Genomic DNA, 22,619 nt, shown 5'->3' on the forward strand with positions numbered 1-22,619 from the left:
TTTAAATAATTTTTATAATTTTGACAGAGGGATGGGAGTGTATGCTAAAATAGCCTTCTCAACTCAGCCATGTTAGATGACAGTATATTACGATATAACAACACAGTAAAGAACACTATTTAAAACAAGTTGTCATTATTGGTCTTCACACTTGCTCATTTAAGCAATATGCTCATTTACGATTCAACAAAGCACATCTTACTAAACAGCTTCCCTACCTTAAAAAGAAACCTTGGGGTCCTGGAGTTGAAGTAGATATTTGCTTGTCTTTGGTTGATTTCTCCCCCATCCCCATTCTGGGAACCAGGATTACATATTATGGAAAAAATAACATATTAGCTTAATTTTCTGAATTATTCTCTAAAAAAACTGAATGAATAAAGAGAGAAAAGAACATCAAATAGATGGTTAGGGGGATGTGGAAGTCTACTTCATCTACACTCAATTTCTGTTGATTAGCCATTTTGTGGTTTTTAAGGATTCTAAATTTCTTCCTTTCGATGTTCAGCTTTTGGTAATTTTGCTGATCAACAGTACTTCACAGTGGTACTCAGAATAAGTAAAAAAAAAAAAAATAGATGAAATTCAAACAAATCAGCGTATTGCATTAACAGGCCAGCTAAAGTACTTGGGACAGGATGAGCTTCGAGGGATGTCAGCTCCCTGTGACTGCAGCCTCGCCACCATCCCCAGGGGCAGGATAATGTTGATTACAGACAGTCCATTTCTGATACAAAAGACCCCTGCTCTTGGCTACTTTCAGCTTTTCCTAAAAAGGAAAAATTTATGAATGAACCAATGGGGAATCTTTTTCACAGTATGTTCTTTTTTAGAAGTAGATTCGGGCCATGGTTTTATGCTTTCTATGAAAGTTCTAGTTTTCTATGATTTGTGGCTAACTCACCTCAAGAAATGACATATAGGTGTTAATTTTAGGACTCCTTTGTCCCTCACTCACCTGAACGGTAACACTTCCACTCGGGTAGCCCCTCTCTGCTTGAGTGTACCAGTTTGATGACCCACGTGGCCACTGGTGTCTTCCTACTACAAAAAACACTAGAGTCATCTCCTTGTTCCTAATTTGTATGTTTCTCATTAGAGCCCCTTAGTTGGCATGTCAGCTAGAGTGGATCCTTTGCTAGATACTGACAAGCAGAATAGAATATAGTCAGTTATGCCCAGCCCTTAGACTGGAAGTTCTTTCTCTTCTTTTTTGCTCCACTTGTCCTTGGTTCTACCTCTTCCCCTGTGCTCCACCTACTTCCTGGACTTTCTAATTCGCATCTTCAACATTGTCCACTCAGCTTCTTTATATATTTCATTCTAAAACTAAGGGTGCATGAAAGAACCCCTTATCCCTCAGGAAAACCTATCCTGAATTAAGGAAAGGGCGAGCTTCTGGTTTTCCTAATAAAACCAGTGCTTCCAGTAGCAGGCTGTTCACACACACACACACACACACACACACACACACACACACACGAATGGGCCACGGCCAGGGTTGCTGCCTGCATGTGAGTTACAACGCCCTGTAGGCTTGTACTCTGAACCCAGGGCTGTTTCTCAATCATTTATTTTCTCCTTGTCTTGAACCACAGGACTTATTGGATCACTCGTGTACGTCAGGAAGCGGCTCTGGTCTCCCTTTTCTGGTACAGAGAACAGTGGCTCGTCAGATCACACTGTTGGAGTGTGTCGGTAATTCATTTTCCCTTCCTTTGCAGGTTATGTGCAATGTTAGTTGTGGTTCTAGAAGTAGGAGGGCACTTGGAAAAAATCTGTTCCTTGTTTCCTGTTGCTTGGTAAACGTCAGGAGATGCGGGGTCGCCAAGTGGTGTGACTATGTCTCTGTTCTTTGTGTGACTGGTGTTGGAGCACCTGAACTTGTACAGTCTTTGTCAAAGGAACGAAGGAATCTGTCACCAGTTAGTAGAGAGAGTGCTTAGTCAGAAGCTTTCAATTGCAAGTACATCCTCTGGGGTGACTGGAATACTTGAAACATGAATTAACATGGCTGCTCCTGATGGTAGATATTGAATGATCTAAGGTAAGCAGCTTTTGGACCATAAACTTGCTTATTGCAATTCTCTATCCCTCTCACTCTTCCCTTGCCTTTAAAAATAATGAAATAAATTTACCAAGTCTACATTTATAACTGCTTTATTTAAACAAGATTACATATATATGTGTGTGTGTGTATATATATATATATATATATTTATATGGCTATTCACAGTTTTTCCATATACTAACAAATTTACACATAGATGTAATCATAGTGTATGTACAATTTGTATCCCCTTTTTTTAGTTTTAAGCTCTCACACATTTCCCTCGTTTTGTACACATCACAAATATTTTTAAGGATTGTGTAATAATCGGCTATTGAATGCTCATTTTTCTTTAGCAGTACTACTTGAGAAAGATTTTGTATATATTGCTTCATTCTTTTGAGTCTTCAGAATAAATTCCTAGGAATTAGGGTTCCTAAATCAAAATTTCAGACTTTTTTATGGCTTGTATTATATATTGCCAGCTTTCCCCCTGGAAAGATGGAACCTGATGTTTTATTTAGTTTTTAATTTTTTAAAATATTTTTATCGATTTTTTTTTTTTTTTTTTTAGAGCGAGATTAAAGGAGAGAGAGAGAAACATTGATGTGAGAGAACATCCATCGCTGCCTCCTGCATGTCTTCATACCAGGAATCAAGCCTGAAACCAGGGCATGTGCCCTGACTGGGAATCAAACCGGCAACCTTATGGTGCATGGGATGATGCCCTAATGCTTTTATTTTAAAGTCTCAGTTTTATTAGTTTTTCTGTGGCAGATATTTGCCAGCCACATGATAGTTTTCATTAATTTCTTCTTTAGATGCCATGCAGGGATCGCCACAGTAGTGATAATGGGTTGGCAATGGCTCTGTTCTCTCCTCCGAGTTCTCCTGGTTACTCTGGCCTGGACTTAGCAGCTTTGGGGGAGGTGGCTCCCTTTACTGCTTTCTTCCTGTTTTAGTGGAAACCAGGACACCCCTAAACCCAGTAGTGGACAGGGGGATGGGCAGAGGGAGTAGAAGCAGCAAGTGCCACCTCAGGCACACAGGAGGCCGGCTGGAGCCTGTTGCCTTTTCCCCAGGTCTGCCGCTACTGCGACTGTTCCGGAACACCACTTCACACTTCTCTGCAGTGGAGAAAATAAAAGTGGAAAAGTCCCAAGTGTGCTCCTTGCATACAACCAGCATTGTCCTTTAGTGCCAGTTAACATTCTGTTGGATTATGAACCAGGGATTCTGGGTAGTGGTGAGAAGGCAGTGAAGGGAGACCGTTCCCATCTCACTTACCCATCCCCTGTCCATGGCCACTCGCTGTTCACAGGGCAGCAGGTCTCAAGGTCAGTCCTCGGAGATTGACCCCAGAGTCCAAGGGACAAAATAATGTTGCACCTTTGAAGATACATACTGTTTCTGATCGCACAGATATTCTTCAGTATTTCGTGAAATAATGTAAATTCAATTACAGCATTTTGTTGATTTAGTGCTCAAGGCTTTAATAAAAGCAGTGCCTTACAGTAGCTTATAGTGTTCATGTACTACAGTTTAAATAAAAATGTATGTGATTAATTGCTTGGATAATATGTTATCATTTTTTGTTCAAAAGCAAAAGAAGTTGGACTAGATGAGTTTTTTTCTAAGTGATGATCAGTGAGAACCCCCAAATTTCAGAGGCCTTAGGGATCCTCTTTGTGGGGCTCTGTGGCCAGGACTTCTGTTTTCAGGGACATATTCATAATGATGCATTTGCACAAAGCATTTGACAACATAAAAGCATTTGAAAATCATTGAAGTAGGTTTTTATTTTAATTCTCTCTACTTATCCTGACAGCCATCTCTGTTTTCTTAAAAAAAGTAAAAAAAAAGGTTTTAAGGAACTTTATTTATTTTTTATTTTTTTATTTTTAATATATCTTTATTGATTTCAGAGAGAGGAAAGAAGAGGGAGAGAGAGAGAGATAGAAACATCAATGATGAGATTCATTGATCGGCTGCCTCCTGCACGCCCCCGACTGGGGATCAAGCCCGCAACCCGGGCATGTGCCCTGACCAGGAATCGAACCCCGATCGCCTGGATCCTAGGTCGACTCTCAACTGCTGAGCCACGCCCGGCCGGGCTTTAAGGAACTTTATAGTAATGTCCGAAATTCTCTGGGAAATTTTTTTTCCTTCCTTAAGAGACTATGAGGACAAAAGGCAACTAAAGATATGGAAGGGAACCAAAGGCAGGAAGAGATGAGCTTACCATTTTCTAGCAGCCGATTTTGTAATAGCTTCGCCCAGCCTTCGTTTTGAGCTACAAATGCTGGGCAGTTAATTTTATTAATTGACTTTATTAAAATCTTGTACTAAACACTATTTGTGTGACCTGATGGTGGCTCACAACGACCACTTACCACATTTAACATCCTTCTGGATTAGTCATTGGTATTTAATGGGGACGTTATTTGTCATACGGAAATCTAGATTGAGTGGTTTTGATTATGTTTCAGGTGAGTCACCAGACAGACATGCTTTTCTCTCTGTGTGTTTGGGTTCTCAGTGGCTTAGTTTTTCAGCAAAGAGCTGTGCTCCTGTCTGTAGAGGTGGTGCCACAGCTGCTTATTACCAGCCCTAATTCGCAGCAGCCCCTTGCCCGGGTAGAAAGCCCTGGTGCACTGCAAGTTGTATCTCCTGCTGCATGATTATTTAGGTGCCTCATATGTCTTCCCCCTTGATTATACCCCGTGTTGATCCCCAGAGTCTTGGGGTAATTACCTCCTCCCAACCTCCGTGCTCTCCCCTTCCTATAATTAAGGAAAATAATGGCAGGGGGAGCATGGAGTTGACACGCTGGTCGTTGCGTTGCTGCTGCAGGAGAGGGGCATGCACCGACCAGAATCTCCGCAGCACGTCACCACATTCTGCAAAATGTCTTCTCCACCTGGTCGTCTCCGTGTGGCCCACTTGTGGCATTGCAGGGGCTGTCTCACAGGCAAATACCCATGACCAATGTCAGAAATCAGAACTGTTCTGGGATTATGTGTTTAAGACTTTGCAAATCCTCTTTTGAACCATGTCCTCCGCCAAGAAATCCTTTAGGGATGGCAGTGACTGCTTGTCGATCTCCTTCACAGTGTTGTTTTTTGTGTGCTTGTGTGTGAGTTCCTATTTAATGCTTCAGAACACACATTTCAAATGTGACAGCCTCCTTTTGAAAATATAAATGTATATGTAAGGCCATATACACTTTTTTGTCTTTCAGCACAACACTGAAATCTAATCATCTGGATCATTTTCTAAGTTTTTACTAACTTTCGTGTGCTTTTAAAAATCACATGCGTTTCATACCTTTTGATAGAGGAATTTAAACGTAAAACTTGGTCATTTTCAGCTAATTGTACAGTGCAGACACTGAGGATGTTTAATCTGTTATCAATGGGGTGGTTGGGAGGGGCAGGTTCTACCTTTACAGGCAAAAGGTTATGGTATTTATATCCCGAAATTGAGTTTTCCCTGTAAACAATGGGAGGGGTTAAGAGTTACAGGCATAGACTTTATTGGCCACCTCTTCTGTCCTAGTGTCCAATGTCACCTCTCTGCTGCTTTCCACAGGGAAAGGCAGGTATGGCGAGGTGTGGAGGGGCAGTTGGCAAGGGGAGAACGTTGCTGTGAAGATCTTCTCCTCCCGGGATGAGAAGTCGTGGTTCAGGGAAACAGAATTGTACAACACTGTGATGCTGAGGCATGAAAACATTTTAGGTAAGTACAAGAATAACTCCCCTCATTAACTTTATCTAGAAAGAAATAATTTGCCTGCTTTTGCTGTCACTGATTTGGTGTATGTGGATTTGCCAGTCTCTCCTGAAAAGCGATACAGGGATCTTGAGCATTTGTATACTGTTTAATTTTTTAACACGAATTTCTTATTTAAATCTGCAAAGGAGCTAAATTTGAAGGTCCTCTTGACAATGAAAAGGAAATTGTTACTGTTCGTTCTTACTCTGCAGGTCGTTAATTAAACAACAGAAATTTCCTGCATAGTGTTCACTTCCTGGCTTCATTGGTTGTCCTACTTACCCCACACCCTTTGTGAATATTTATTACATGAATCAAACTAAGAAACATCTTTGGACGATTTCCTAGAGATTTGCAGCTCCTAGGGATGTCGTAATTAAATGCACATTCCCTGAAACTAGACATCGTTTTTTTAAAGCCCAGATTTACAGAGGGATTTAGCATACATTTTAATTTGGAAACTAAAGCTTAAAAACATTTGTGAAATATGTGAAGAGCTCATTGAAATACTGCTGTGGAAGTATGAAGGGTGAGAATATTCCTTGTGTCCATTGACTTCTATGTGTTTGAAAAGTTTCTGTAAATGTGTTAATACTAATTACACCCATGATGAATGCTGCCTGGCGTGCCATTTTTTTTTTTTTTTAAATATATCTTTATTGATTTCAGAGAAAGGAAAGGAGAGGGAGAGAGAGAGAGAGATAGAAACATCAATGATGAGAGAGTCATTGATCGAGCCCTCAACCCGGGCATGTGCCCTGACCGGGAATCGAACCCCGATCCTGGCGTTCTTTTTATTGGTGGATATAAAGTTCGTATAGCGTTTGACCTGTATAAGATAGAGTTGACCATTTCATGGCTATTGGATTAGGCTTGGCATATGCAGAACTGTTGGCAGAATTTATTTCTATTCTAGTACAGTCGTGTGGGGTATAAATTTCAGTCAGCGACGGACAACATAAACAGTAGTGGTCCCATAACATTATAATGACCGGAAAATTCCTATCGCCCGTGACATTGTACCTATGGAAACATTGTAGCACAACACATTACTCACATTTTTGTGTTGATGTGGTGTAAACAAACCTACTGCACTACCAGTCCTATAAAAGTATAGCACATGCGGTTATGTACAGTACGTAATACTTGATAATGAGCACTGTGTTACTGGTTTCTGTATTTACTACACTAGACTTTATCATTATTTTAGAGTGTACTCTTTCTCCTTATAAAAAAAAAGTTTATGGTAAAACAGTATGCCATGTTATGCAAGCAGCAGCCTCATATTTTCTGTGTTTACTGTGTCTCTTGATTGCATCATTTTCTCTTGTGCTTGATTTAATCTCATGTTATTTTATCAATTTAGTGTAGCCTAAGTGTATAGTGTTTATAAAATCTATAGTAGTGTCCTAGGCCTTCACGTTCACTCATCACTCACTCACTCACTACTCACCCAGAGCAAATTCCTGTCCTGCTAGCTCCATTCATGTTAAGTACTCTATACAGGTGTACCATATTTTATGTTTTATAACACATTTTTCCTGTACCTGCCTCATGTTTAGATATGTTCAGATACACAAATACTAATGTGTTATAATTGCTGGCAGCATTCAGTACAGTAACAAGCTGTACAGGTTTGTATCCTAGGAGCAAGAGGCTATACGATATAGCCTAGGTGTGTGGTAGTCCATACCATCTAAGTACACTGTATGATGTACACGCAATGATGAAATTGCCTAACAACACATTTCTCAGAATGTAGATCCCTGTCGTTAAGCGGTGCATGACTGTACTGCAACTTAGTATTAAACCTGAGCCAAGGTATCTGCAAAGAATGGTTTGGCAGTTGTCCAAAGCTTTGCTCCAGCAGTATGGTGGTATGCTCCATCTCGGATTTGTCTCACTTTCTGCTGTTGATTTTCCCCCTTCCCTTTGCCCTTGGGCCCTAGCCATATCACTAATTCTCTTCACCTGTATTGTTCTTGGTCTCTCCTTTCCAATCTGTCTCTCTACAAGGAGATATCTTCCACTGGGGAGCTGAGATACTCCTGCACAAAGTATCTTCGATGACACTCACATTGCTTGCAACAGTTGTAACTTCTGGGCCTGGCACTCCAGACTCCCTATTTTGGGTCCAAGGAGTCTCTGAAGCATCCTGTACACTTATAACCACATGGAGCCACTTTCGATGTTCGCCCTTCCATGGGAGTGCCATGAGCATTCAGGTTTCTGCGCCTTTGTTCATACTGTTCTTGATCACCTACTACCTCTGTCCTACCCTCCAAACCACACCTTCTTCCATCACAACATCTCAGTTCCCTCCAGTGTCTCCCAGTAGATTTAATTGTGCTTTTCTGCACCTATCACTTTGAACCTCTGCTGTAACTCTTATCACACATTGCCTTGTGTAACAACAGTAATGATGGCAATGGCAAGAATAATGACTAGTTGCTAGCAGTTATGTGCATTTTCCCATTTAATCTTCACCACAACCATAAGAGGGTAGGTACTCTTGTTTCCCCAGTTTTAACTGATGAGGTGACTGAGGTACACAGAGGTTAACATCACCCAGCAGATGGAACAGTGGAGCTGAGAATCACCCTGGGCAGTCTAACTCTTAATAACAGTTCTGTACCCTACTTTGTAGTTGGCTAGATGGTCATATAGTCATAGAGTTGCTTCTCAGTATAGAGTCAGGGTATGAGGTGAAAATTCATCAACAGTCAAAATTACCCTGCAGTGCCTCAATTTTTTTTCTCATACTGGAAAAGAATGAAGTTGTGCAACAGATAAAGCATTGGTTGTATCAGAAGCCGAGCGGTACAAGAAATACTTTGCTTTAAATGTTAGAATTAGAATTACTCTTAATTGGCAGATGCACATTTGCAAAGAAGCATGGGGGTCTGAGACTCATTGAAGGAAGGGCATATTTGGGCATCCCCTCTCATTCTCATGGAGCTCACAGGCTCATTGAGCAAAGTGCTCTAGATATTAGTGTGCTATGCAAATAGTCACATGATCCATGCAGTTATGTTAAATGACCTATGATACCAATCCATTGTACAATGAGGACAAGAATTATTTCCATCGTTTTTGCTTTCACATTCAGCACTGAGGAGAGGACTACACTACACATGGTAGATGCTCAGTAAATATTTATTAGATTGGATTTAATCACAAGGGAAGTTTGAAAGTTACCTTTGCAGTATAACTCATGAGAGAAGTTAGGTTTCCTTAGTGTGATCACAGAGGGCAAAACATTTCCCATTTCTTATTACCAGTGATCCCGGAAATTCTGAATTCATGAGCTCTTTCTACCTTCATCATAATTACAGCCAATGGATTGATCTTACTGTGTAGTCCTTTTAATTGAGAAAGCTTGTAGAAATGCACAACCTCTTTTGTTAAACTTCTTTCCCTGCTTTGCCAGTTTCCTGGATGTAGAGATTTTAAGGCTTTCTGTGATCATTTTCTTCTCTATTAAAAGAGCGTATTGTGTTTTGAATATCAGATCATGATTTCCCTCCTCCCTTGAGTATTGCTAACTCTAGCTTCCCAAAATACATAATTAAATTACAGACACAAATACATAAATACATCGCGCGCGCGTGCGCGCACACACACACACACACACATACACACACAAATGCATACACGTAAAGCTCTGGGCCCTCACTGCTCATCTTCCTAATTACACTTGTAAAACAGTATCTTTCAAATGGACTAGTTTGGACTTCAGCTCTTCTTTTTGCTGTGTCTGGTGCAGAAGTCAGCAGATGAGTGAGTAATGGTAGGCTGTGTTGTGCAGTGGGAATTTGGGAAACTGGTTTCTACTCTCAGCACCACTGAGGCCCTCTGTGTGTGACTTTAGGTCAGAGTCGTATATCTCAGTGCATTCTTTTCTTCATTGCTCTCCCAGACCCAAAGAGGTTGAGAATTTTACTCCAAAGTCTTATCTTACACTCTTTTTAAAAAATTGTAAAAAATACAGAACATGAAATTTACCATTTTAACCATACTAAGTGAAATGTACAGCCCAGTGTAACATAGTACTGTTCATGGTGCGTGACAATCACCACCCTCCGTCTTCAGAACCCTCTCCTGCTCTTAAAAGGTACTACCTAACATTTTAATCAGCCATAATTTCTGGGGATCAATGGAGAGTAAAGGAAACTACCCACGAAAGATATTAAATTACAAAATCATTTGGTTTTCATTGAACCCTGGGCTATTTTAATATAATAATAATAACCAACTATTCTTGAACACTTACTATGTGTTAGGCATCATAGGAAGTATCTTGTATCTAATAACCCTTTTATTCTCACAATAACCCTTTAAGGTAGATTATGATGTTATTCATGTCTTATAAATGAGGAAACCAAGGTGGAGATTTTATGTGAGTTGCGTGAGATCACCCAGCTTGGGAAGGTGGAATCAGTGTGGGAACCAGTAGTGCGGCTCTGGGGCCCTACACTCAACACTCCACTCCACTGTGTGGTGGTCTCATTCCTCAGCTACCCAGTGCCTGGTTCCTGGGAGAGTCGCCAGTGAGAAGCTCCCAAGGACCACTGATTACTTCACTTAAGACTTTGTGTTTTATTTTAGCTCTTGAGCCTGGGAGGATGACATTGTTTAATAAGAGGCTTTTTGCCCAGCTTACCTACTCTCCCTGTTACGAACCCATCTGGTGGCTGTGCCAGAGTGCCAACATATAGGCACCTATTCAACCTCCACAAAGAGTGGAGTGCTTTGATGCAAAATGCAAATATCTTATAAAAATGCTGTAGCATTTTGAAGAGAATGTAGTAATATAATTCACATCTGAAAGATAAATAGTTTTTTGAATCTTGTTTATTTAAAAGTTATTTTTCCTGAAGGTCTAGAGCAGTGATTTTCAACCTTTTTCGTCTCATGGCACACATAAACTAATTACTAAAATTCTGGGGCACACCAAAAATATATTTTTTGCCTATATGACAAAAAATAGATATAATTTTTATTGATTTACAAAATAATAATAATAGTAACTACCTAACCTTTTCTGCTCTGAAATGACTTTTTAAAAAAATCAGGTGCCTATGCTTGTATATAAGGATTTCTGATACCAAGAATTAACCAATGAGGTGCAACTTTATTATGTGACATGACCATTAAGATGCAATTCTGTTATATGACCTATGTATTTATGGACAGAGCATTCACAGCAGACTGTTGTTGTGTTGGCTGTTGTCATTTCTTTATTTGACAATCTAAGGGAAAAGAGGTCAGTGCTCCTTACTAAATAGTCAGGTATTGCATGTTTTAAAAATTCTGGTGGTACACTGGTTGAAAATTGCTGATCTAGAGCATAATTAATGGGACAGACAAAAATCCTTCCTTAAGACCTAGGGGGCTTAGGGAAGGTGAGAAAATAAAATTTTATTTGTTACTTATTTATTTAATTAAGGGTTGCTCTCCCTCTGGCAGAGAAATCAGTAGAGGCTGCCCAAGTATAAAGCAGTAATTTAATTCTTTTGAGTGATGCTTTTATATTTTGGGCTATTTACTTTTGGGAAAGCTATTAAAGATTAATATGTGATTTAAAATGATAAAGCAGAAACATTTCCTTGGGTAAGAATTACTGATGTATAAGGACACATTTTGATGCAGGTTATGGCCAGCTAAGGGCTCCAGGAGAAACAGCTCTGTGGAGACAAAGACAGACTAGAGAGTGAGAGACTAAGACTGGCTGTAGGACCCGTGTCAGAGGAAGAGGGAGAAAGGAGCAGGAAATCAAAGTGTGGAAATGTCATTCAGTTCCCTTTACAGATGTTCCATGGGTACAAATGTCAGCTCATCTTTCTCTAAGTCAGCTTGTTTGGGGGTGAGAGTATGGGTTCTAGAGCCAGACTGCCAAGGACCATTACTGACCTTAATGTCAGGACCTTAACATCAGGGATGTAATCTACCTATTTCATGTGGTTATTGGAGGACTGCATGTGAAGTGCTTGGCACATTGTTAGCACTCAGTAATTAATAGCTGCTTCCAGTGTTGACGATGCTGGTCAAATAGAAGACCTTTCTTTGTTTCCAGAGCTATCTATGCAAGGTATAGTGTACTAAGACAGCCAGCACCAAACTTGGGGTCGGCTGCAATGTAATAGCTTTGTGATTCTTGGCATCTCCCAGCAGCAACTTCATTATTTCTCGAATGAGTATAGTGATATGTCTTACTGATCTATTAAGGAAAATCCCATGAGAAAATATATGTGAAAGTGATGTAAATTTTCACAAAGTACTATGTGATGGTAAGACATTTTATGCATTTTTTTTTTTACTTTACACTTTAGCAAGTCATTTAATTCTTAAGCCATATCTGCCTTTTAAAAAATTTTATCTTCTATTTATATGTCCCAAACTTTATTATCCATATGTTCATATGTATGATATATATAACATACTATATGTTATAATAAATACATATATTATAAAATGTTATAATATACAGGGTGAGGCAAAAGTAGGTTTATGGTTGTATGAGAAATAGTTTATTCTTGTGTTATTATTTATTAATTATTGTATTTCCATATGAACAACTGTAAACCTACATTTGCTCCACCCTGTATACTGTAGTATAGATACATAATATATGTATGTTCCGTATAATATATATATTAAAAGCACAGCAGTGCTTTTCCAGCATTAGTCTTCTCTATATAAAATATAGAAAGATATTAATATAAAATATATTCAGAGGAGTAATGCTAGAAAAGCACTTCAGTAGCAAGAGACAAGCACACATATCAAAATTTACTCCATAGGTTAGGAAGTGCCTCTGACTTCTGTCGTTCATTCATGTGCTCAAAAGTCCCCACAAAATATCTAGAAAAGTTTCTTCCTATCTCTTTATCTATGTCTGTCAATTTTCACTTCTCTTCAAGGCCAGTTGTCACTTCCTGATGGAAGCCTATTGGAGCATCTGGTCTGAATTATTATGATTCCCTAGTCTGGGCTCATCGTGCCCTTTGCAGATATATATTATAATACTTTTCACAGCATGTTGTAATTTTTTCCTTTTTATATGTCTTCTTTTCTAGCAAACAAACACTGTTATCTTGAGTTTCCTGTGTGATTGACAAAGAGCACCATAGATGTTTGTTATATTCATTGGTTCCTTTTTTTATTTGATGAATCTCACTCATTTAACATAAACTGACCCCTTTATTTTACAATTGAGGATAGAGACTCCAAAGAGCCTAAATGAGTTGTTAGTATTACACAGCAAATCATAGGCAGAGTCAGGACTAGAACACAGATGTCTAGGTTCCAGGTTTCTGTTCTTTTTGGGTAATGATGAATAATTTGTGCTTGGAATATCAGTGTGTGAAGAGTTTGGCACTATCATTATGGGTAAGCACAAAAAAATATTTCTATTTGAATCTTAATGCAATGTAAAATATTTTTAAAAGGATTATTTTACCATGGAAATGAATATGAAATTTTCCTATTCATTAGCAGTACCCTTTTTAGGGATAAATACTGTAATTTTTCTTTGTTGATACTTCTGTAAACCTCCTTTCATGGCAGTTGGTTAGTTTAATTATTTTTTGTTATAAATGATGTCTACTGTGTGGGTCATTATTTCTGGATACTAAAAGCTATAATGTAGAATTCTCACATTTGTTTAATTTTGTTCTTGCTCTCTCTAGGTTTCATTGCTTCTGACATGACATCAAGACACTCCAGTACCCAGTTGTGGTTAATCACACATTACCATGAAATGGGATCGTTGTACGACTATCTTCAGCTTACTACTCTGGATACAGTTAGCTGCCTGCGAATAGTGCTGTCCATAGCTAGTGGTCTCGCACATTTGCACATAGAGATATTTGGGACCCAAGGGAAACCAGCAATTGCTCATCGAGATTTAAAAAGCAAAAACATCCTGGTTAAGAAGAATGGACAGTGTTGCATAGCAGATTTGGGTAAGTTTTTACAAATATTTTTTAATTTCTGTTTTCACTTTTGTTGTATTCCCATGTTAACAACGTTGCCTCCTTTCCCTGCCAGCATTTTGTTGTGAAAAATTTCAAGCATGCAGACAAATTAAAACAACTTCATAGTAAACAACTGCTTCACAACCACCTAGATTCTCCCATTAATATTTTACTGTTCTTAAGCTTTATCACATATCTGTGTATTCCCTATTCATAAGTCCTTCTTAATCTTTGATAATTTCAGTGTAAATTGCAGACAAAAGAGCCCTTCCCTTCAAAGACTTCAGCATGCATACCATTATATCATTCTCTAGAGTTCATTATTTGTTTTTTATAGGTAAAATTTTTAAATTTCATGGGAAATGCACAGATCTTAAGTATACACTCTCAGGGTTTTGACAAATGCTGTAAAATTCAAATCCATATCGAGACACAGACTTTCCCATTATTTTAGACCGTCCCCTCCTGCTCGCGCAGTGAGTCCTTGCCCCAGCCCTCTCTGAAAGGCCACCATACTGTTGCATTTTGATTTTACAACCCTTTACTCAAGTAGGTGCGCACAGACAGCATATGGAATGTGTTTGTCTTAAAAATAGTTAAAGTTATTCTTCTGTAACCAGGGCAAAATTATCAATCAAGAAAGAGGGAAAAAAAATCCCTGAACCAGTTTACCATTTTCCCTGCTAGGATATCTCATTCTTATGGTGTTAAGGTAATGCTTAGTGTAGCTTTAATTACATTATAAGTAAGATTATTTTTATTTTTTAGTGACATTGTATATGAAGCCATATTCACCCTAGACCCCTGAAATATTGGCTGAATAACTACTAATGAGAACTGAATAGTAATATTAGGTATTCATTTCAGTGGACAATAGATGTCCTCACTCAAATTGATTAAAAATGGTTTATATTCATATCATTGTAGTTACTGGTAGACTGATAAAGGTGTAAACAATATTATATAAATGACAAAATTTATTTTTTGGTTTTAAACACAAGGATTTGGCATGTCAGGGAAATTTATTTCTTTTGAATCACTTAAAAGTCTTTTCTTTCACATTGTGAAATCATTTTACAATGTTTTCCAAGTATGAGAAGAAAAATATTTAGGACAGCCCTGAAAGGGCATGGCCCTAATGGTTCCTGTGCGCAGTGTTAGTTGTGGTGTTGGAGACTTTATGGCTGTGCCATGGCTTTTGGAGCCAGGGTGATGGGTTTCCTAGCTGTTCACTCTGTATTTCTATGCAGGCCTTTTCATCTGTCTGTTTATGTGCCCTAAGAGCTGGCCTGCTTACACTCTGTGCAAAGGTGGGAGGCTTAGCAAGGGGGACCTCAGCGTTTGACGCTGTGCACTGAACTTACGTATTACTTGAAATTTTCATGATAGTGTGCTTATGTATTGTTCATGTTAGTAAATCAATTATGACTACCTCACAGGATTCTTCTAAGATTCAGAAATTATTATAAACATTTGGGAAATAAAAGCATTTAAATGGTAGCCACAGTTACAGTTCAGTGGTCTAGGGAAGATGGACAAATTGGGTTTGGTTTATGGGACTTGGTGGGGAGGCAGTGAAAGGAGTTTTGCAGTAAGTTTAATTAGTTCATTCTTCAGCTACATTTCTTTTAGATACATGGATTTGTGCAGAAATCTGTGTACAGGGGTCATTATTCCTGGGAGTAGATCCACAGTACAGGAGATGGCGCCTGTAAGATCACACTTTGAATGTAATTTTTACTTTATACACAGCAATTAAGGATCACTTGTTAGAAATCATGCTCTATTAATACTGCAAAAATACCAGTATTCTAGCAAAAATACTCATATTCTTTTTATTTTTCTAACTTTTTATTATAAAATATTCAAACATACAGAAAGGTTGAAAGAAAAGTACAATGATCATTCATATCTACAACACCTAGATTTAACAACTGTTAAAATTTTGCCATATTTTGTTTATCTATATGTGGCTGTGTATATATTTGCTAATTCACTTAAAAATAAGTTGCAGGCATTACAACATGATTCCCAAATACTTCATAATGCATCCCCTAAAAATACTTCAAAATATATCTCCTGCATAATCACCGTATAGTACACCCACAAGTTAGTGATAATTCTTTAATATCATTTAATTTAATAAAATGATTTAATATCATTTAATTTTCAGTTTTTTGCAAATAAGAATTCAGCCAAGGTTCACACACTGCATTTGGCTGTTTTGTCTTTTTATTTAGTTTAATAATTATCTACTACTGGGTAACAAATTACCTCTAAAATTTAGCAGCTTAAAATACTACAAATGTATTACCTCACATAGGCCTCTGAGGGAGGATTTGGGATGACTCAGCTCTCTGGTTCTTCCTCAGGATCTCAGGGGGGTAACAGTCAAGCCGCCTGTCAGGGCTGCAGGCATCTGAAGGCTTGATCGGGGCTGGAGGAACTTCCAGGCTGGCTCACTCACATGGCTGTGACAGGTGGTCTCAGCTCCTCGACATGTGGGTCTCTCCACGGGGCTGCCTTACTGTCCCCATGACACGATGGATGAGTGAGCTGAGGGAGCAAACAGGAAGCCATAGTCATAATGCTTTTTATGTCCTAATTTTGAAGACATACACTCAGTTCTGCCAACTTCTGCTCGATAGTCCAGCCCACACTCCAGGCATGGGGAACTGAGCTTCACCTCTTGAAGACGTTTCAAAAAACTTGCGGCCTTATTTTTAAATCACCACAGCTAGTTCCCTGCTCTATTTAAACTGCACCTTTTTGATATTGTTAATTTTGACTCTTTGGTACTGGAGATGGTGGAGGGGCACATATGATTTGGGAAATGTTCCTAGTGGCCACAGAATCTTGGGGTTGATGATAAAAATAAGGGAAAGGGGAACCGTCTGATTTAATCTAATGCAGTTCTCGATACCTTTGCTGGTTATCAAGGCTGGTAACATATGTGCTATCTCCCTGGCATTATACGACATCATGACCCCACACATCTAGAGCCATGGAGTGGGAAGAGAAGCATTCTCCATAGATGCCTTGAGGGATCCCCAAAGGATCATTGGGTTAAAGGTTTACAGGGGCTGCTTGTTCCACTTTGGCATTTTTCATTATTTTGAGTGTTACAAGAATCCTTTCCAGTTGGTCTGCATATGCATCAAAAAGTAATTCCATTTGCCAGTAAGCCATGCACGTATCTGTCTAATCCCCTGGTCTGTGAAGAGTGCCAGGTCTCTCTAATTGACTGAGAAATTCTGAAATGAGTCATGGTTTTAGGAAAGTGCTTCAAAACCATTTAACACGAAAATTGTACTTTGAATTGCAGTCCAGTTTAATGTTCTCTGTACACGTGACTAAAGAGAAAGGCCTGTGGTTAGGTCAGCATTATTGTCCAGGTGAGCAGCTGGTCATTTAGGGATGGAGCGGCCCTTTCTGTAGTGATAAATTATCTCGAATTCTCTGTCTTCCACTCTGTGAAATTTGTGATTGCAGTGGGAGCTATGCTGGAGCTTGAGAGTGTAATTTGCTTCTTGTTAAGCCACTTTGAGGCTCCCATTTAAGATGTGAGCCTGTTTTTCTGTGGACTTCAAACACCAGCCTCATCTTGGTTTGGTATATTAGTTCATTATGTACCTAGAACTTTATGTCTCAGACATTCATATGTGTGTTAACCTAACAGCGTCAGAATGTTTCTGACAACAGTCCATTGTCCTGCTCTCACAGAAGCCATCACAGTGGGCACTCCACAGGTTACTCTGGGTGTAATGCAACAGTGACCCAGGTACCACAAGAGGGTGCTTGTGATTGGGGTGGCTTTAAAATTCATGGGCAACTCTCTGAGAAAGGAAGTGAGCTGATGGACACTGTTGTCTTCTTCCTCTCAGGCCTGGCAGTCATGCATTCCCAGAGCACCAATCAGCTCGACGTGGGGAACAACCCAAGAGTGGGCACCAAACGGTATATGGCCCCTGAAGTCTTGGATGAAACCATCCAGGTGGACTGCTTTGATTCTTACAAGAGAGTCGACATTTGGGCTTTTGGACTTGTCTTGTGGGAAGTGGCCAGACGGATGGTGAGCAATGGTAGGTATCTGATCAAATACAATATCGTCCTTGTTCAAGTCCTGTTGATTCTGCTACCCTCTAAAGGGCAAAAAGGATATTTAAGTCCACGTCATTCCTTGACTCCTAGTCAAGCTGCCAGCATCTATATTTGACTTATGACTGGTAGGCATTGTATTTTAACTGCACAAGAGGAAATGATGGTTGAAAAACAATATTTCTGGTTGAAAAACAGTATTAGCTATTCCTTGTTTTTTTCTTTTGATTAGTCCATATTTCCTCCCTCCCTTCCTTGGCCCCCCCCCCCCCCATTCTGCCTTCTTCATACCTTCTCTCCTTTGCTCTTCTCACAGGTGAGGTTTAACGTGGGAAGAATGCTCAAGTAAATCTCAGGGCAAATTCTGCTATTTTAGATATTTTTACCTAAGTTTAGATTATTGAGAAAAGGCTCAGGTTGTACTTTCAGATTCATTCCTTTGTAAGAAGCAGGCTGTATAAGTGAAGCTGAACTTCAGGGAGCCCTGAGTAGGTAGCTTTTTCTGTACACTTGGAAGTAAGTTTTATGAAATGGTGTTGCCTTGGCAATTAGGGAAGCATATATCAATCATTTTTACCAGCATCCCCTACAATAAATTCTTACTCTTGTCTTTCATGTGTCCAAATCAGCCACAAATACTTTGTTGAACTTTACTTCAACTACATTGTATTCCGAAAGCACTGAGTATACTCTCTTTTCAATTTGCACGTGCCCCATCTACCCACAAAGTGGTTATTAAAGCAGAATCTTTTATATCGACTAAATCAACCTCTTCACAACTAGAAATACCTTCCCAACTGGGAATCTTATTTCACAGAGGAGGTGTCTGGAATTGTCCCAGGAAAACAGAAGATGGTGCCATATATTTAGATTAATATCCCTTTCCAAAAGATAGTTCACCCTCCTGTGACCAGTTGGAATCTTGAATTTGAAATATGAAAAAAATATTGTGCAAAGTCTAGAACATCTGTGCTCTATCCCACCATCCACTTATATTTTCTTATAAGGACTGAGACTGAGATTCTTGGGGCAATCATAAGTTTCATGACTATACAGCCAGAGAATGGGAAGTTCTGAGAGGGAGGGGGATCAGGGTAACTTAATATAGTTTTAGTGTGCAATAATTAAGATTGGCATGCCTTCATGGTAGGTTTTTTTTTTCTGTTTTTTCCCCCCTAGCAGCAGAGTATTTGCTTTTAACAAAGTCTCTAAGGATATCAAAGCTAATGTTTCAGATTAAACATAAACATACATGCAATGTAACCTGACAGCTCTTTTAAAGTAATTTAAAAAAACACACAAAAAGAATCACGAACATTTTCTTGGTAATTATTTCTCAATCATTGAGAGCTACTGACTTGCATTTTGTGCCATTCAAGCGCCTTGAGAATTATTTGCAACAGAGACTGTTTTGCTGATTTATACAGTTCTGAACTTTGCCTGAAATTGCGCATTGACTTTATTTCCCCCTCCCCCTCCCTGATCATTCTTGAGCTCCTTGGAACTGAAAAGCTAATTCTGATTAGTTTATCTTAACAGAAATCTTAGAGAAGGATCCAGTGTCATAATCAACCATGTGATGGGGAACTTGCCCCAAACTAAGAGAAAGCTAATATTCCAGGGCCTGGATGGGAGCAGTCCAGCTGTGGGTGTGCTGGAGCGCTGCCAGGCGAGCCTAGGAGATGGAAGCCGAGCTCAGCAGAAACTTGGGATTTGGGCTGTGTAAGAACTCATGTTGCAAACTCATTCCCTGTGTCACAGGCGTAGACCCAAAGCACTTTTTTTTTTTTTGCTATCATCATTTTTAAAAAATTTATCTTTATTGTTGAAAGTATTACAGATGACCCTTTTCCCCCCATTGACCCCCTTCAGACCTTCACCACACTCTTGTCTGTGTCCATGGGTTATGCATATATGCATATAAGTTCTATGGTTAATCTCTCCCCAACCACCAAGTGGAAATTAGCATCTCTGTTTAAAGTGTAGCTCAACAAATGGTAGTTTGCTCAATCTATCCCATGTTTAAAATTATTTTTGGGAGAAAAAAAAATGATGACGGGTAGAAGAGAATATTTTGGTTGTTGTTTTTGATTTATCGATCTTTCTCATACGTCATCATTTAAGTTGTTTTCTTGGTTCCTAAAATTTTGTGGCTTAAGCTTCTAGAGTTGTGTGGTATGGTTTGATTTTTAGGTGGAGCTAAGGATATATCATGTCTCGTTGGAAATCAGCTGCTGTCCCTTGGTAATGACTAATTTGATATTTTCCTTTTTTTTCTTTATAAATATTCATGTGCTCGCATGCACTCCACATATACACGCACAAACAGAGAAATGTTTAAACTTAGACTTGAGAGTGTTCTGGGCTGCTTACAAACCTGTTTTGTTAATATTAACATCTTAGTCGTTACTACCAAAATAGAAAGAAATGAGTAGAGTAGAACAGAAGTAAGAAAAGTGTTGCTCTTCTATTCCAACATTCATGTTTCTTGTCACCTCTTTTTTATGCATATTTTTTGACTTAGTTATAATCATAGTCTAGATATAATTCTGTATCATCTTTTTTATTTGTGTTTTTTAATGTTGTTAAATGATCTACTTTTATTTTAAATGGTCACATGATATTTTATTAACCATTTCCATATTGCTAGACATCCTGTCTCCTCTGTTTGAGGCCTAAAGTGGACAGCTTTGTTCATTTAACTTTTTCACTTGGGGAATTAATTTTTAATCTGAAAAAAAGTAGCCTTAATAGGTCAGAGAGTATGGATGTTTTTATGGCTTGACACATATTGCCAAATTGCTTTCCATAAGAGTTGTACTAATTCTCATGTTCCCACTCACCGCAGGATGTCTTGTACATATTTTACCTTCTTACCAGCTTTAGGAACTGTAATTAAAAGGATATATATTTTTGAAATTATTGTATATGTAATATGCCTCATTTAAGTGTATGAATATCTTCTCTTTGGAAGGTCATTATAATTATGCATCCTTTGAGTTCTTGAGGCCATTATAAAAACTGATGACCAACTAGTGCTCCTGAAGCAGTATGATCCTCAAGTGGACCATGAATATAAAAATATGTTGCATTTGATAATTTTATTGGGATTTTTACATTTATTGGCTACTCATAATAGACTGAATGCTGTTTCCGTACAGGACATGAGAGTTAAGTCCATTTCACATCTGAAAATTTCTCAATAGTGTTTTTTGCATTTTACTTTTTGTGTTTAGCTTGACACTGAGTTTGGAATTGGTAGGAAGGAAAACGGTTTTCTTGCCTTTACCATGTGAATTTTTTATATGTATTTAAGGAGTGTGCATCAGAATCACCTAGAAACAGAGTGCTGGCCCATCTCAGAGTTCTTGACTTAGTTAGGTCTAGGGTTGGATGAAAATTTCCCTTTCTAACAGGGCCCAAGGGGATGCTGAAGCTGCTGGGTCAGGGCCTGTACCCCTGAGAGATACCTTGTTGAAGTAGAACATGTTAAATCAGTTTCCCCAGGCCAGGAAGTGAAGACTGCCCCCAGGATGCCAACAGAGCCTGTGGGAGCAGCATACCCATGCCTTGTGTCCTGATCCTTTAGGTGAAACTTGTGTTCTTTCTCAAGCTCAGGGGTCCACTTCTCCCTTAAGGGTTTTAGGCCTTAGCCTTTTTTCTAGGTTTTTGCTGCTTCTCAGTGCAGTGTGAGGAAAGAACTTTATGTAGGGATTCGGTAGATAAACGGGAATATTGTAACTGTAGACTTGTGCCAGTTAGCTGTGGTCTGATCAGAAACATCTAACAGTCCCTTCCAGACATCCCTCAGCACGTGCCCTCCTGAGTTTAGAAGTCCTTTCTCTTAGCTTCAGCCTTTGGTGGTAGACCCTGTTTAGATCCTTGTATGCAGAAACTTCATAGTTGTGTTGCTCTGACACTGTGGTCATCTGCTCATGGATTTAAAAACGAAATAAAATAATTTTTACTGTCCATCGTCCAGCACATCTTTGCCTATAGCGTCATCCGAGCAGCATGAGCCTCTTACCTTTATGGGGCGCACAGTCTACTGTATATTTTAACACGGTTTCATTGTGATTTAAATGTCATATACATTTTTCATTTCTGTGACAGATACACTTCACTATTATCAACCCAGTTATTCTTCAAAGGACCCAGAGAAAGTCCAGTGCTAGGGTTCCCATCAGAATGTACAGTAGAATTTTTGAAAAGGCATTGTGTACCCAGATGGTACAGGCAAACACATTAAAAAATAGGACACATCCATTCCTTTATCGTGTTTGGTCGCCACACACACTGTAGTGTATTTCTGTCTTTCCTTGCTGTGTTTGCCCTTAGGGCCAGGGCACTACCCGTGGACACACATGAGGTGGCACCCTCTGTGTAGTTGCTCAGAGCTTCTCCCCAGCTGGCCAGAGGCAGTGAAATGTAATCTTGACAGGCTCTGAAGTCATACTCTCTGACTTGATAACTTACATAAGTTTTCTCACCCAAAAAAATATTGACAATAATAGTATTCACTTCAAAGAGTTCTGATGATTACATGAGATAACGTATGTGAAGCACCCAGTGCATGTCTGGCATATGGAAGGTGCTCCATCACACAGCCATGGGTGGTGTTGCTGTTCATCGGGAACGAGTGAGTGATGGAGGCCGCTTGTGTGCTAGCAGGGCTCGGGTGCCCTTTCCCCACCTCTCTCTGCGCTAATCCTTCACTT

At 39.1% G+C, this 22,619-nt stretch overlaps 1 protein-coding gene across 3 annotated transcripts in view; it reads left to right on the forward strand.

Moving 5' to 3' along the window:
* ACVR1 (activin A receptor type 1) overlaps positions 1 to 22,619 on the forward strand; it is a 122,682-nt gene that overhangs the window by 90,642 nt on the left and 9,421 nt on the right. For all 3 annotated transcript variants that reach the window (XM_081142439.1, XM_081142441.1, XM_081142440.1), the window contains exons 6-9: positions 1,599 to 1,698; positions 5,642 to 5,788; positions 13,516 to 13,791; positions 17,688 to 17,885. In XM_081142439.1, the coding sequence (XP_080998565.1) occupies positions 1,599 to 1,698; positions 5,642 to 5,788; positions 13,516 to 13,791; positions 17,688 to 17,885 (721 nt within the window). The remainder of the gene's footprint in view (positions 1 to 1,598; positions 1,699 to 5,641; positions 5,789 to 13,515; positions 13,792 to 17,687; positions 17,886 to 22,619) is intronic.

The sequence above is a fragment of the Miniopterus schreibersii genome (assembly GCF_964146895.1).
Source record: "Miniopterus schreibersii genome assembly, chromosome: 7".
Taxonomy (NCBI): domain Eukaryota; kingdom Metazoa; phylum Chordata; class Mammalia; order Chiroptera; family Miniopteridae; genus Miniopterus; species Miniopterus schreibersii.